This window comes from Lactuca saligna, chromosome 8 (assembly GCF_052625555.1).
Source record: "Lactuca saligna cultivar CGN05327 chromosome 8, ASM5262555v1, whole genome shotgun sequence".
NCBI classification, from domain to species: Eukaryota; Viridiplantae; Streptophyta; class Magnoliopsida; order Asterales; family Asteraceae; genus Lactuca; species Lactuca saligna.
Genome location: NC_136424.1, coordinates 51,992,546 through 52,010,282, shown reverse-complemented (window position 1 = coordinate 52,010,282; position 17,737 = coordinate 51,992,546). Strand labels below are relative to the sequence as shown.

The window sequence follows — 17,737 nt, the reverse complement described above, 5'->3', positions numbered from 1 at the left end:
TAATAATAATAACAAAACATTAAATTAATTGAAAAGGAAATATAAAAAGGGCATTATGGTCATTTCAAATCTGACATGGACTAAAATCGAAACAAAATCATATACCAGGGATGAAGCATGTAGGATTTAAACAAACGAGGGACGGTCCGAGTTAATTTTTAAAAATAGGGACTAAACGTGCATTTTGGCATATACACGAGGGACGACTGACGTAATTTACCCATAAACTTATTTATTGTGGTTTGAAAACCCTATGTGCTCACCAGGCTCCCAAACCTGACCCACTTATTTTTATGTATTACAGGTAGTGACGCTTGAGCATAGTTGTGATGTGTTGGAATGAGGGATTACGGATATAGGCCTGTAGATATGAAATAATGTAGTAAGGCTTATATTGTATTGTTTATACTTATGTACTATATCGAACATGACATCCCGAGTCTTTTAATGAAATACATTTCTAAGGAAATGCTTTTTATAACTCTTTATCATATTATTGTTTTGGGACAAATTCTGCAACTCTTTTATTAAAGGGTTACTTTGATTTTAAAATAAAGTATAAACAAAACCGATCTTTTCTGACCGTGATTTTAAGGATGTTACAAATCTCAAAACTAAAGCAGTAGTTTTTAAACTCGCCTTAAAATCTGATCACAACAATTCTTTGGTTTTTAGAACATATGAGAATTGGTCCCAATATTTCCATCCCAATATAGATTAATCATAAATTAACGATCTAGAGTCATAATGATAAATACACCAAAACTAACTACAAATCATAAGATAAAAAAAGAGATTAATGAGTATGTTAATTATTATTAGTAAATGTATGATATAAAGACAATAATACACACATTGTTATAAATGAATGAATGCCGAACATAAAGAAGAAAGAAAGAGCTTAAATTCAAAAACTATAAGAGAATTTCATTAGGTTGGAAGAGATGAAAAACTAGCTAGTATACGTATATGAAAGAAAATTTATAATACTAAAAAATGAATTGATTTGACAATTCATTGCATAACTTAAGTTTTTATCAACAATTCACTGAATAACTTCTATTGAGTTTTTATCAATGAGTTTCTATTGAGAATTGCATCATGGTGGAAGGGATGAAAAACTACCTGGTATATAATTTTTTTTTACAATACTAAAAAATGAATTGATTTGACAATTCATTGAATAACTTCTATTGAATTTTTATCAACAATGACATTTGGGTTTGGTCTCCATAAGTTTAAAGAAAAGCGACACAATTATACAAAGTTTTCACAAATAGTAACAATGAGGCTACACATTTGAGGGCATACAAATAGTAACAACTGAAACTATACATTTGAGGGCATTGTGGATTAAGATTTTTTTTATATTTACAAATAAGATGATAACCAAAATGTTATTAATGTTTTGATTTATGTTTTATTTATATTGTAATTTAATGTATAATTCATATTATAATATCGTTATTAATAATATAAGTTAGTGTTAGGCTTTTATTGTAATTTTATGTATAATTCGTATCGTAATATTATTTTTAATTATTCTTATTATTTCATAATGTTATAACATATTTAATATCTATTTAAAGGTATTGTAATATTGTTTTTAATTATTCTTATTATTTCATAATGTTATAACATATTCAATATCTATTTAAAGGTATTATATAAGCTCTATATAAATGTATTATTTGTAGAAAATAATACATAAAATATAATCATATATTATGAAATAAATAATATATATATATATATATATATATATATATATATATATATATATATATATATATATAATTTAATAACGATAAAAAATAAATTATTCAATAACGAAGGATATAAATAAAATTAAATTAAATTAAAAGGGTTAAATTTCTAAATTATGAAGATTATAAATGAAATTATATAAATGATTTTAGAAATAATCGGGAAAAAAAAAAAAAAGAGATAAAAATCGTGGGCCTCCCACCAAAAGAATCTATGTTTACAAAGATATTTAAAACTAACCTATTTTTAGACAAAACTGCAAAATTGGTCCCTGTGGTATTCCAAAAACTTTGGATAAGGTTCAAAAAGTTTCCAACTTGCATGGATAGTCCAAAATCAAGGTTTTTCTTTGGTTTTGGTCCTAAAAATATTGAAATGTCCATTTTACCCTTATTATTTCTTTTTTCTATTTTTTTTATTGAGTTTAGTATTTAAAAAATTATAAAAAAATAAAAAATAAAAAAATACCAACCTACCCCTCTCCATGACTACACCCACGGTACCTCTTCTCTTCTCTCTCTCTCTCTCTCTCTCTCTCTCTCTCTCTCTCTCTCTCTTCTTCTTGTTGTTCTTCTTCTTCTACTTTTTCTTTTTCTTCTTTTTCTTCTTCTTCTTCTTCTTCACCTGCAAATTAAAAAAAAAAAACAAAAGAGCAACCCATAACCCCATCGCTCTTCCATTTGACTTTCTCTTTGTACCTCTTTTTCACTCTCTTATACAAAACCTGCAACTCAAGAAAAAATTCTGAACAAATTCTTTTATGCGTGTGCGCTTCGTTAGAAACCAAGATCTCCGATGAACACCAGAACTTCGATGAGCACTGAAACTCCAAGATCGCCCCTGGAATCTTCCCCTCTCCCTTTCACATGCAAAATCTTACTTTAACCTGCATCATCTTCCATTTCTCTATCGACATCTTCCTGATTCAAAACTCTTATACACTAATTAACACTCATGCATAGATGTATACACACACAAACACTCTACAATCAATGTGTAGGTGTGAATCTTAACTTTACAAGCCCTAGATTTGCAATATCCATAACAGTCAACCATAGAATTTACAAGACCCGTGTTGAATCGATTCAAATCGATTCATCTGGTTCAGTTGGACCTTGAACCTGTGATTGAAGGGTAAGACTTCCATGTGTCTCCTATCTTCTTCTTGACCAAGAAACCCATCTGGATTAATCAGATGAAAAGATTCAGAATCTGGTCCAGCCATAATGCATTCATAGATTGAATTGATTTGAACATGAGATGGATAGCTTTATTTGGGTTCATAATCGCCGCAAGATTCAAATCAGAAAGATGGAATAACGCCAACACCCACAGTTGTGGATTGAATCGATTTTGTTGAGTTATGGCATTCGAGGGCTAATCGAGACAAATTGCGAACCAAATAGGGCTGCGATGGTGGCTGACGATGGTGTCGATGACCACAGGTTTAGAGGATCATCATGGTGTCATTGGGTTTAGGGAGGAGTATACGAAAGGAGAGGAAGATTCTGAGTCGTGATCTTCTTGGTCATCGAAGAGAAAGAGAGAGAGAGTGAAATGGGTCCATTCTTTTCTTTTATATTTTTAATTGATAAAAGATTAAAATAAAAATACAAAAAATACAAAAAGAAAATTAGAAGGGTAAAATCGTCCTTTCAGGTTTCCCTAGGACCAAAAACACAGAAATTTCTTTATTTTAGGACTAAAACCACGGAAAGTATTCGATTTTGGACCTTCCATGCAAGTTGGAAACTTTTTGGACCCTATCCAAAGATTTTTGTAAACCACAAGGACCAATTTTGTAGTTTTGTCCTATTTTTAAAACATTTTTTTGAAAACCAACGTAGCTTTACAAAAAACTCTCATTTCGTATCTTTAATATTTATTTTAACTTATTTATTTATTTATTTTACTAAACCTGTATAATTAATATTATACAAATTAAAATTAAATTAATTAATCAATTATACATATTAAATTATTTTTATTTGAAATTTCATATTCTTAACACAATATTTTATTTGCCGTTGTTGTATGAACATATGAATAAACAAATCATTATCATCATCAAATGAAGAAGATAAAAAAATTATATATATATATATATATATATATATATATATATATATATATATATATATATATATAGAGAGAGAGAGAGAGAGAGAGAGAGAGAGAGAGAAAGAAAGAGAGAGAACTAGATTCAAGTATTCAAACTAATTATTGTGTGAATATCGTATGTTATGAGAATGAAAAAAAAATATGTTGTTTGATAATATAAATACGTTCAATCTTACATAACTATTGCCATTAACACACATTCTCACTAATTAAACCGTCTATAAGGTTATTTACACTTATTATTATTATTCTCATTTTTGTCAGAATGTTGTCAGAATGTTTTATTGGGTCGTATTCTGTCAGAATGAAAATGAGTGAAAAACGATGTGTGAGAACAAAAATAAATAATAATTAACGAGAATACATGAAAATGACAATATTTTTGTAGGGTTGAACGTATTTGTTGAGATTAATTACTTGTTATCTCTTTATCCAATTTACGTATTTATCTGTTCCTATGTATTAGGTAGACAACTATTTTATTCTTCCTGATTTATAGGACATCTCTATGTATTTATTCAAAATCTTTAATAATTTTTGATTGATCGGTTTTGATACCAAGTTCTTCATGGTGTCAGAGCAGGATACCAAGATAAATTGTCAACCCTAAATCCAGGGCCATGACGAACGAAGGAACATCAAACCCCAAGAATGAAGTAATTGACAGTAGCTCACCGTATTACATCCATGCCTCCGACTCGCCAAGACAAATGCATACCAAAGATCCCCTCATCGACAACAATTACAGTGATTGGGTCCAAGAGATGGCAAACTTCCTGTTTGCAAAGAACAAGATGGGTTTTGTAGACGGAACCATTCTGAAGCCCGAGGAAAAGGACAACACCTACATGTCATGGATGCGATGTGATGCCATGATAAAGGGGTGGCTGACGACATCCATGGAGAAGACCATCAGAGGCAGTGTTAAATACGCCAATACCTCAGCAGAAATTTGGGCTGATCTAAAGGAACGTTTCAGTAAGTAGAGTGCCCCCCGTGCATACGAATTGAAAGAAAAGCTCACCATAACAAGACAAGGTAACAATTCTATTTCGACCTACTATATGACACTTAGGAGCCTTTGGTATGAGATATCCTCAGTCTTACCCACACCCCGATGTACTTGTGGTCGATGCACTTGTGAAATCGGAAAACAGTTAAACGAATTTCAAGAAAAGGAACATTTATATGAGTTTCTTATGGGCCTCGACAATGAGTTCTCAACCATTCGAACTCAAGTCCTCTCATTGAAACCAAATCCCACACTCAGAGAGTCTTACAGGCTTGCGTCTGAAGATGAGCAACAACGATCAATTGTAGCATCCAAGGAAAGCCATGTTGAACCTGTTGCATTCCAGACTCATTCTCGGGAAAGGAGTGATAGTGTTAATAAGCGAAATAATATTGGAGATAAAGGTAGACAAAAGGATTCCAGACAGGAACATTGCACCTTTTGTGATCGAGATGGTCACAAGAAAGAGGGTTGTTTCAAGATTATTGAATATCCAGATTGGTGTCCTGGAACAACGAAGAATGAGAAAGGAAAATCAAAAGTAGAACATGTCGACAGTGAAGCATCCAACATAGGAGGGTTGTCTAACAATCAGTGTCAGGTTTTGTTGAAGCATCTTTCAGAATCCTGTCTTCCACAAACGAACAAAACACGTTGAGATGGATTGCTATTTTGTTCGTGAACGTGTGAATTCCCGTGACATTAAGCCTCTCTGCATTGAATCAAAACACCATATTGCCGATCTCCTTACTAAGCCCTTGGGTGCTGAACGACTCCAGTTCTTACTTAACAAGCTGGGCATTCGTGATCTTCATGCTCCAGCTTGAGGCGGAGTGTTGAAATTAATTAGTTGTTATCTCTTTATCCAATTTGCGTATTTATCTGTTCCTATGTATTCGGTAGACAACTGTTTTATTCTTCCTGAGTTATAGGATATCTCTATGTATTTATTCAAAATCTTTAATAAATTTTGATTGATCGGTTTTGATACCAAGTACTTCAGTATTCGCATTGCTAAACAACTTATTCTCTTAGTAATTCTCATAACATATAATATCCGCACAATAATTAGTTAGAATAGAATAACCTAAGCATATATATATATATATATATATATATATATATATATATATATATATATATATATATATATATCAAGGTTCATATGAGAATCGGTCCTAATAGTTATATTTATTTTAAACGTTTTGAACTAAGAGTTAAACATAAAGAAGATACATAAGAAATTATTATGTGGAGAATAGTTATTGAGTTTGTATCCTTCATTAGACGATATGTGATTATTTGTTTTTGAGACTTGAGTTTTTTACACTTTTTCACATCAAATGAGAGTTGGAATGAATGAAATAACAAAACTTTTTAGTGGAAAGGACAATGTTTTCTATTGCCACTAGTGTGCAATATAACTAAAAACACCAAAAAATACTAATAAGGCGTTAGAGAACACAATTAGAAGAAACAATTAAGAAAAGGATTACAGATCCACATCGACCAATATAACGAACCTAACTTAGATCGATGATTGATCCAATTAAAAAAAGTCAATTAGATATCATCTGCCGTTTTCAAAGCGGCTTGCTTTTGTTGAACATCCACCTGGCCTTCCAGGTTAACCATATGTTGGTATACATCAAAGTACTCCTTAAGTAAGCATATTTTTTGTTGGGCATGACACCAAACTATAATAGATTCCTTGGAACCGAAGGCATAAAAGAGGCCCAAGACCCAATCCAGCTCCACACCACAATGGGATACTCACAACTAAAAAACATATGATCAATGTCTTCCTTCTCACGATTACAGAAACAACAAGTGGAGGATTGAACGAGAACACCTCTAAGAGTTATTTGCGCATAAACAAAGAGGTAGGATGAATAAGTCGTATTTATTGAAGAACTAAAACTTTAAATAACAATTGGCAGATACCCAATGGATATTAGTTACAAAATATCATTAAGGTTTATATATAAAAAAAAGTAAAATTTGCTATCGAACTTCATCCTTTGGGCGGCTCATCTCAACTCAACTTGACTTGTATTTCGTGTTTACAAATTGACTTGTGCTGATTTATAAAATCTAAAAATTTATATTATAATGATTTATTATTCTCAACAATATAAATATGTGTTACTATCTATGTAGTCAATTATGGCTCTATAGCGGTTAGTGGAGGTAAAGAAACCCTATTTTAAAATAGTGGTTTAGAATAATGGTGACGCTATTAGTATCATGATTTACTGCTATTCACCGCCATTATGGTCACCGCTATAGCGGCTAGACTCACTTCTCTTATCAGTTTCGTTTCCTCTTGGCTGGACTCACTTCATGCTGATATTGCAAAAGAGAGTGCTTTGAAAGAAGAAATTGCTCGCCAAGCCTTTACAATAGAAGTTCAAAAAGTTCAACTTGCTCAAGCCGATAAGAAGATTGCTTTATTGAATACAAAGAGAGAGAGCAGTATTTAGAAGTTGTGCAGGGGAAGTGAAGGATATGCTCACCAACATCCTTGGTGCTCATGATCCAATTCTCACATTGACCATTCAGAATCATCTTACAACTAAACTTCTTCCAGCCCTTGCATTGTTACATGAGATGAAAGGTGTTTCAGAGAAGTTTGTTGCTCCAAAACAAGGGGGAGAGGGTGTTCATGTTACAACCAAACTGAAGGATAATGTAGGTTCAGGTTCTGGTTCCAAGCCAAGCTTAAAGTTGTTAAAGATGACAACGAGGATGATATTGAAGAAACCATAGCTGATGCTCTCAAGAGAAAGAAAAGAGACAGAGAGTTAGATGAAAATTTGAAGATTGCACGGGAAGCAGAGGAGAGGGAGAGGAGAAACAAGGAAGAAGAAGAAGTCTTAAACTGTAAAAAGGCATTGTTTCCGTTATGGACGAAAGAGACATTAATCCATCAAGCTATAGAGTTTCCAAGCGTTTATTGGTTGGAACCTGTTGCTTCTTTTGATTGTGATAATTCTAAGGACTCGTAGTTCGATATGATGATCACAAGAAAAGCGTTTACGTTTCATTGTTTTGATTGGACTGCCGAGGTTCCTTTCCCTCATCCGAAGGTTGACAGAGAGCTTATTGATTTTTATCTAAGTTATGGGCAACCTCGGTACCTGATATGGAGCGCACAGAAAATAATAACTGTCAAGGTATTGAAATCGACACCTGCTGGAAAGTTTGTGAATGTAAATTTCAAAATCACTTGAGGGTCCGCAAATTCGATGTCAATGATTTCTCTAGTAGATATTCCTAATCTTAATCCTCATGATTGGATTCTTTTGTTCAACATTTTGCTCACTAACTCGGGGGAATATGAGTCGATTCTGGAGCATTTGAAGAGGATGTTAGCTTCATATGTTTATGAGGTTGCAGGCATGGATCAGGAGATAGCGAAGGTGATGACGAAGAAGTTAACTGTCAAGTCCACACCAAAACCAGGAGATGTGAATAAAATGAAGATATGCCAAATTGATTCAAAACATCTCACTGTGATGTTTACTAAAGGCGAAGGTAATAGATTTTTGTTCGCCCTTGTAGATAAACATTTATTTTCAACGGAATGCTTGGAGTACATAATGAACATCATTCATCGGCGCAAGCAGAACTCCGAAGCAGACAAGAAGAACTTCACATACATGCTTCGGTGGTACATCACGTTCCGTCATCATCTTTTGACCATCATTCTGAAGCTGTTTAAAACTATAAAGAAGTCTTCTGCTGCTCAACCGAAGTAAACTTTTGGTTCCATTGACGCAAAGGGGGAGATTGTAGAGCTTAATTGTGTTGCATCATGGGCTTTTTGATTTGTGTCCGGATTGAGCCTGTCCATCCGTGATTATCTAGTAGGGTTATACTATAAATATGCATGCATGTATGCATTATAGTTTAACGACTTTTATTTATGTTTATTCTCTGTAACCCTAAACGCCTCTACAGTCGAAGTTCTTAGTCGAGCTCTTCTGAGGCGTTGAAGCATTAATCATATGACATATTCAAAGCCATATTCGTGTTGATATTTACGTTCTTAATTGTTTGTATGAATAAAATCTAACAATCCTGATTGAACGAAGTTCCAACAGTAATAGTCTAACAACCTGTCAGCACCGAATTCAATGCAAAAAATAAATGCTACCATGATAACTGTAGTCTTACATCATGCCCGATCTCGAATGACCAATTGTTTCCTGATTCCAATCATGCCGTGGTCTACCCATAATCTTACGAACTGGCCCATCCTGTCCTAATCATTTGATGGAATTCGTGAATGTATGGTTACCCCCATAGTCTTACATCACTTTCACCCTAACACAACCGCATCCTGATGCCTTACGCCTAAGCTATCAATGTGAAATGCACACAAAGTTGAGCATAAACTGGGTTGAATGCCCAAAATCAACTCAATTTATAATTGGAACCCCAACCTGGTTTCCCCAATTTCTTATATCATGCCCCAAGAAGATGTGATTCACATGTTGGGGAGTTTCACTGAACTCCTAACTCACACAACCCTCAAGCCAAACAACCACTTGGGCCGCCTTCCTCCTTGATGGGAATGCGGAACTTATCCTGATTTCAAAATCGCTCCTGCTTCTGCATTCTGGGACAATTCTCCCCCACTTAGATTCGAATAAGTCTTCACAATACATGAAAATTGGAGAATTCCTAATCCTTCTCACTATCCGATGACAACCAACTCTTTCCAACTAGTGCTCCGTAAATAGCCAATCCTAACTAATTACACACTTCTAAGAGCTAGATGAACACTTCCTGAATCCCAGGGAAACCGACAGTCCCTAATGCTTGAATGATCCCACACTCAAATCTTGAAGTCCAAAAGATAGATTCTCTAATTAATATCCCAGTAACGAGCTACTTCCCTTGACGCTTTCCTCCGCCAATCAATAACGGTTACTGAAACTACTGAATCCTGACAATGCTGAATAACCAACCTGTGGGACCCTGTCTGCAGACCTCCCACATAATACCCCTCATCCAAAGGTGCCCCAAACAAATCTACTGATCTCGAGCTCTAGAAATCATATCATTCAGGGTCTCGCACCCAGACTCACTCACCAACTCAGTCATCTACTGGTAAACTACAGTAGGCTGAAGCAACCTTTGCCCTAAAGTTGGCTACACTACTCCCAAGACATAGTATCCAATCCTAAAAGTGCAATAGATATCACAATCAATCCTTACTGCCCGATACAAGATATCCAAGGAGAATCATATCTTAGCTCATATGGGTCGGGTCGGTAAATGCGTACGCCCCACAAGATACTCATTCCATATCGACCTACGTGCGCTCACCAATGTTGAAATGATGTCACCAACCCCGGAAACTAACTGACCATGAGCTGGAATACAACCTAATCCTGGGGTCACAAGCCTTCTTACTTCTTCGAGCTCAAAAAAACTGAAAGGGTACAATCCTTGCCCTAGAAAACGACATTCCAATCCTATCAATTAACAATTCTACTTCCAGATATATAACTCCAGCTGAACATAATCATCACTCCCTTTCGGAATCCCCACGACCCGCATTCAGGCCTCGAGCAAATACCCCGAAGCCTCAAATCCATAAACTCCTGTGATAGCCTCTCCCGCTCAACCCATAGAATGTAACGAGTATAGAACATATCCCTGATCCTATGTAACTACAACCCTCCTCTCATCAGAATATGTCCAAGTAACAAGTTCGGCAGTATAAAGACCCTATAAGTAGTGTAATCACTTAAACATAGAGTCAGGGTACATAGTATAGATCATAGTACTAGTACTAAGGACGAGTATGACTAGTCCCTTGTACGGTGAGACCTATATAGCAGGTAGTAGAGCAGCTCCTATTAGTAAGGATGACGACGACGCTTAATCGTCGAGATGACGCACCAGAAGTTCAGCCAGTTCATCCGCCTCTTGGGTGATTACCTCTACCTTTCGCTCGGCTCGCACAACCCTTGCCTTGGTCATAATGAGTTGAAGCTTTAGGCTGATAACTGCCTCTTCAAGAGAGCGTAGATAGTTTGTATCCACCCCTTGAAACATGCGGAAGTTTGATGGGGCTTCCGACTGCTGAGGTTCATTACATGCCTCTTCTACGCCCTTTTCTTCGTCTGGCTCCTGGTCCATCTCATCATAATCGAAATCAACGATCACGTATTCGTCCTGTTCGTCTTCAAGTCCAATGTTGTGTGCTTCCCCTTGATCTCCTTCAGGCTCATCTTCAGTCGTCTCGTGAGCCGCTAAGACATGATGAAATTGAATGCCCTGCTGCTCCCCTTCCATAGCGACTGAGAGGAGGTATACGAATAAACTATCATTACTCCTATGAGTCTACAATTATTGTATAGATTGAGAGGATGTTCTCTTCTTGGTGATAAAGGGGTATGTTTTTAGGTTCCCTAGTCATCACGATTTCCTCAGGACATGTGATAGTTGTACCTTGGAGGGAATGTAGTTGATCAGGCTACATCCACTCCTTGATACGACTACGAACAATCCTAACTTAACCGAGATGCTAGCATTATCTTGTTTGGTTCGGTATTATGTTATGTTTCCTAATTCACACAAGCAAGGATGTTTTATCGTTGTGTTTTACTTGTTTTGTTCAAAGTTGTGTTAGTCCCTCTTTTGGTTTATAGTTACATATCAATGTGTGGTTAGACATGCTAATTCACTATAAACACAGCTCTGATACCAACTTGTCACACCCCCAAACCAGATGGCGGAAACGTCCGAGGGCTCTTTTGACTTAAATTGAATACCGTCATAATGAATATAAATGAAGCATAACATAAATCATCACCATGCATTGAAGTAATACAACCGATATTGTTTACATCCAGTACATAGTTTTAGTCATTACAACTTCATAACAAAATTGTCTGGTGGATATCATAAGCAAACACCCTAACATTACTTGGTACTTATTCTTCGGTTTACCTGCCACCTGAGAATACAAGTCATTTTTGAAAAACATCAACATATGAAATGTTGGTGAGTTCATAAGCAATGTTGTGATAAAATGATTTAGAGTAGTTTGTAAAACCCCGAAATCCGATATTTTCTGAAAAGATTATTATAAAAAAAAAGTGTGAAGATCCATAAATATATGCTCGTTGATTGTTCAAAACATGTATAATTGTTGAACTTTTGTATAGATCGCGCAAGTGAAAATGTTGAACTTCCCAGGAAAACCCAATGTTTTCCCAATACATAAAATACAATGACTTCTCTATTGTTATACAGATACGTTGAATGATTTTGATTACCCGGGTGGCGTTGGATTAATTAGAGTTTGTGAGTTGTTATAATCACGCATTAAAGAAAATGACTAGTTTATAACTACAGATTACGAACGATCCTTAAAGGCGTCAGCCGTTACTACTCACTTAATCCACCCACCATGAATACTCTTGTTTAACGCCCCGAATCTATTTACTTTGATTTCTCATAAGCCCAACAACCGAGGAGAATGGAGAGTACGAAGTCCCGTTGTTTCCATGAGATATTTAAGGCTATCAGGAATGCGAAAGACACGTTGGCCCAACTCGCATTTGACTTCTCGACCTTACTAGCAGTACTAATAGGCCAATAGGGCCCGACAACACATTAGAGCCAACGAAAGTCCTTTTACATGAAATCGGGTCATGAGAGGCCCAATAACACATAAGCACATTCCCTTTGAGCCCAAAGATCATGTTAATGGGCTAGCAAGGCCCTACAAGCATGATTTGAAACTTTAAAGCCCAAAGTTTGTAAGTTAGCTTATCATAGTTATCGTGTGTCTAACGAATGGCTTTGGTTTGACGATTTTGTTTTATTATTGATTCGAGACCGAATCAATTCGTTATGTAACGATATTTGTTATTGGGAGTGTAATTGTTTTCCGTTTCGTCGGTAGCAGTGGATCTTGTATTTTGTATTAATGAATTTAAATTGTTTGAAAATGGAATTTGACCTTTTCACCACCTTTCTTTCATAAAATAACGCTTTTGGTCCTCTCATATAAAAGAATTTCATTTTTAGTCCTTAAAACCCTTTTCTTGACACTTTTGTATTATTTATTTGAAGAAAACATGATTTTAACCCAAAACTTATTTTGTTGACAGCTTCATCCCCTTCAAAATAGTGTTTCACAGTTAGGAACTCATTTTTCACAACTTTTACAGTTTTGACCAAAAATCTAAAAAGTTTACATTTTTGGTCCTTTTTGATAGTGAAAAGCATTTTTGACCATTAATAACATTTTGTTATGCTAATTACCCCTGTTTTACAGAAACTTACATTTTCAGCCCCTCAAACTTATCATTTTCGCATTTTGAGGCTTATTGGGCCGAGAAGCCCATAATTAGCCAATTAGGCTAAAAATTTACATTTTAAGTCCCTTAAAATTCCTAATGTTTAGAAAAATATTTATAAAAACTGTTTTGACTCTTTTAACCTTCAAGAAACCCTGACTTGTTGATTTTTACCCCAAGTTTGTGTTTTTGACAATTTAAGTCCACGAATGGGTTTTATGTTAGAATTTGTTCATCATGACCTTATAAGCTATTTTTCTTGACTTATTTAGTGTAAGATAGCTTAAGTTATGTTTGCTTCCTTTCTCATGTCTTAGATCTCGGGTTTACACCCTTTTTGGTAACATATTCATCACAATACACATGAAACCACACACATACATGCATCAAATTACACATAGCATACATATACACATAGATCTACACATTTTTCTTGTATTCTCCCCCATAAAACTAATAAAAACCGAAAAGAAAGGGGTATGAAGCTCACCTTGAGTGTGGTTTCGATTTTTGAAGGAAAAGATGAAGAAGAATTTGATCCTAGCAACCTTTCTTGGAGGATCTCGAACTTAGATGTTTCTAAGGTACAAGATTAAAAGTGTTGTATGAGATAAGGAAGATTATTGGTAAAATGAAGAAGATATGTTATGAATCAAAGAGATAACTTACCAAAGATGTGAACTACTTGATGAAAACCTCTTGAATCACAAGCAAAACTCGAGATCTTTGGATAAAGAGGAAGAATGAGTCTTAAGTGATTTAGAGAGAATTTTTTTGAGGTGTGTGTGTTTCTTTGTGTCTTCGGCTGAGAGCAAAAGAGAGGAGAGGAGAGAGTGAGATTGCATGGAAATATGAGAAGGGCATGGATGTTTGAAGAGTAATGCTTAGTTATCCCGCATACAAAAATGATGTGGCATGCAAAAAAGTCAACTCTTCCTTTGTTTTGGGCTTGGGCCGCAAATGGAGGGGGAAGAGGAGAGAATTTGGGCCCTTAAATGCTTAACCCCAAATTATAGATAATTTAGATAACTTTTGGCCCAAAGTAAATCAAGAAATGATTTTTATAACCTATTAGGGCTAAATTAGGTTAGTTATGGTCCAATAAGGTCTATTTTGGTATTTTATTTCATTCTAGGACAAACATGGCCCAAAATGTTTAAATAAATGAAAGTGGATCGAATTAGAGCCCTTTTAAGAGTTCTAAGCCCATGATAGTCAAATTGGAAGCTTATTGGTCCATTGGGCCCAATAAGGAAATCCTAGTCCAAAATGGACTTAAACAAGGATTTCTAAGGTTCTCCAATTCTTTGTTGACTATTTGAATGTTTATATGAAGTGTTTGGTTGAAGTTTTGTTGTTATTGAATAAGCATCCTACATGCTTTCACATTGTTGGTTCACATTTGTTATCATTGTTAAATGTTTACAAGGCATCGAATTTCCTAGTTGTGACAGTATCGCGCCTTGGCAATAGGGGCCGCACCTGGCATGAGGTCAATCCTAAACTCGACCTTCCTTTTAGGAGGCACACCAGGCAACTCCTCCGGGAATACATCAACAAACTCGTTAACCACTAGGACCTATGAAATTGAAACCTGATCCCCAATGTGTGTATCCACCACATATGCCAAATAACCCGCACACCCGGGCTAAATATACTACCGAGCTCTGGCTGCAGAACAAAATCTTGAACCCATCCTAGTGCCCTCTCCATAGATAATCAATTCTCCCCCACTTAGGTTTTGAACTACCATATGTTGGTTGTCACAATTGATCATAGCGCCAAAACGGCTACAATCACGCAGACGTCCCCCATGGGAATATGAATCAAATCGATAGGGAAGGATACCTCGAAGATCTCTACAACACATCCCAAATATATTGATGATGCGGAAACCCCATGTTCGTTGGAGATGGAGACTCACAACAGAAACTATAACTCCCCAATAGGCATGTCAAACTCCTGGCTGAACGATCGAGATACAAATTACCGAGTCGCACCCGAGTCAAACAATACAAGAGCATGCAAAGAGTTTACTAGGAATGTACCTAATAGAGATACAAATATAAGCATAACATAAACATAATCAATAAAATAAGGAATGGAAACATACCAGTCACAACATATGGTACTTCTCTGGCCTCCTCAGCGGTGAGCTAGAAAGCGCGACCTCGAGCCCATAGGGGCTCCGATATGCCCTGACTCCCATCTGTGATCCTCAAAGTGGCCGATGCTAGATCCTGAGCTGGCCTGGTTGCAAGGCATGAGCATTTGGACTTCATGTGGCAAACCTGGTCGCAATGATAACAGATCCTGGAACTGAGTGTTGGAGCCTGCTAGCGGTAATCCCTCGCCATGTGACCCTATCAGCCATAATTATGGCACCCATATGAGGATCGACAAGCACCTTCATGCGTCTTTCTACACTTGCCACAAGTGCGGCCCTTCCGGCCCCTAGATCGGATATCAGTGGTCTTAAACCGCTTTGTCGTAGGCTCAATCTCAATCTCATGCCACCGGGCGGCCTCCTGCATCTTCAACAATGTACTATAGCGCTGAGTGGCAACAAACTGCATGATCTCCATCTTGAGCATGCTTAAGTAGTAAGTCATTGAAGCCTGCTTATATGAAGCAAACACAGGGCAAACCATAGTCCTCTCCATAAACAACTTGGTGATCTCCCTCACTGTCTCAGTACCCTATATCAAGTCCAGATACTCCTGGGCCAATCTCTCTCGCTCCACTAGCGGCACATATGGGGAGTGGAACATCTCAGAAAACTGCTCCCAAGTCACAACAGATTTGTGCTGAACAGAATAGGAATTGGTAGTGAGCCTCCACTTGTCCTTCGCTTCGGCCCTTAGAAGTTTCAGGGTGCACCTGACCTTCTGGTCATCAGGGCATAAGAACGTGAAGAAACATCCCTCAATTTTAGACAACTATCTCATAGAAATGATTAGATCCTGCAAGGTCGAGGGCTTCGTGTTGTCGAAGTCTCGGTACTGGAATACCCGACCCGATCCAGTACCAGCAGTTGTCATGGCAGTGGAGGCCGCAACAACAGCCGTCTCATCAATGGCTGTGTATCGATCATCAAAGAACTCCATCATAGAAGTATTAATAAACCCGAACAACTCTAGAATTTGACCCCTAACAATAGTAACCACCTCCTCATGAATGATCTCCCTGATGTGGTCGTCTGACAACGCGGGTCCACCGTGACTACCAGCTCCTGAACGTGACCCATATCATATCTCAAATCGTCTCGTAGTCACCATACTGAAAATACACTAGGAATATATCAGATAATACACATATCATAATGGGGAACCAGCTCCCAACGAAGCCCTATAGTTTGTGACTTCCTTGCTACGCGTACGAGTCCTGTGCTTTCAGTAGTACGAGCCCATACTACCTTCCACACCGACCCATCTTTGTCTCAAGGATCATCACAACACCCTAACAATACTCATAAGCATAGTCAAACACTCAATCCTCACTCCCTAGAGGAGAGGCTAAACATATCACAACTTTCTGGCTGAGCCCATACGACTCATCCTACCATTAACTGCCACATGACCCTCTATTGGTGCCAGATAACTATTGCATGAATACAATCACATGCAACACAACTTAAACAATCTTAGACTAAAAGATTTAATCCTGCAATAGTTGAACTCAAAGAAGAGCTACACAACAAGACCAAATCCCTTATTTTAAGATCATTTAACCCATGTACCATGTGACTCAGCATACTCACTCAATAGTCAGTTCACACACGAAAGAGTCATACAACAATCAATCAAGTGCTCTACAAGAGATAAGGCATCATATATCAGACAATCCTATCATGTAATTCCTGAAGATCCCTATCCTACTACTAGCATGTTGTTCTAACATATCTCAATATCAAATAACTATCTGGTATTTTGGGGTCTATTTACTGGCTTCGCCTGATTGTATACATCGCATCCTCCTTGAGTATTTTGAAAACCATTTTAAAATCATTTAGAAAATCCTTTTCCTTAGTTTGAGAGTGGATTCACACAAGTGTTCCTCCAATTCACTCAAACGAAGGCTCTGATACCAACTTGTAATGTTCATAGATTTCTTGAAAGTTATAATCTTTTTAAATAACCTAAAAACATCATTGTTTAAAAATTGTTTTGAAAATAAGTTCAACATAAGAGAAATCCCAAAATCTTAAAACAAAAGTAATATGAGGTGCAAGATCACGCCTTCGACTTCCTGCGATCCTCTGAGGTACCTGGAAAATAATCAAAAACTGTAAGCTAAAAGCTTAGCGAGTTCCTAAAAAACATCGATACAAAAAAATAGCACAAATATAATAACAACATGTAATGGGTCCACAGCTTAACAAACTGGATTACCCCTGAGCCTACAACATAAGTCTGGCTTGCCCCATGGGCCCACATCTTATGTTTGGTTGCTCCTTGGTCTGATCAGTCATCAAAATAATTACCGCTAAGCCCTCAGTACGATTCTGGCA

At 36.5% G+C, this 17,737-nt stretch overlaps 1 protein-coding gene across 1 annotated transcript; it reads left to right on the top strand.

Annotated features, from left to right (window-relative positions):
* The first annotated feature begins 4,508 nt into the window (after positions 1-4,508).
* LOC145009620 (uncharacterized) lies at positions 4,509-5,558 on the top strand. The gene is made up of 2 exons (XM_078968280.1): positions 4,509-4,866; positions 4,990-5,558. Exons 1-2 carry the CDS (start codon positions 4,509-4,511, stop codon positions 5,556-5,558), a joined length of 927 nt encoding a protein of 308 aa, XP_078824406.1.
* Positions 5,559-17,737: the final 12,179 nt, after the last annotated feature.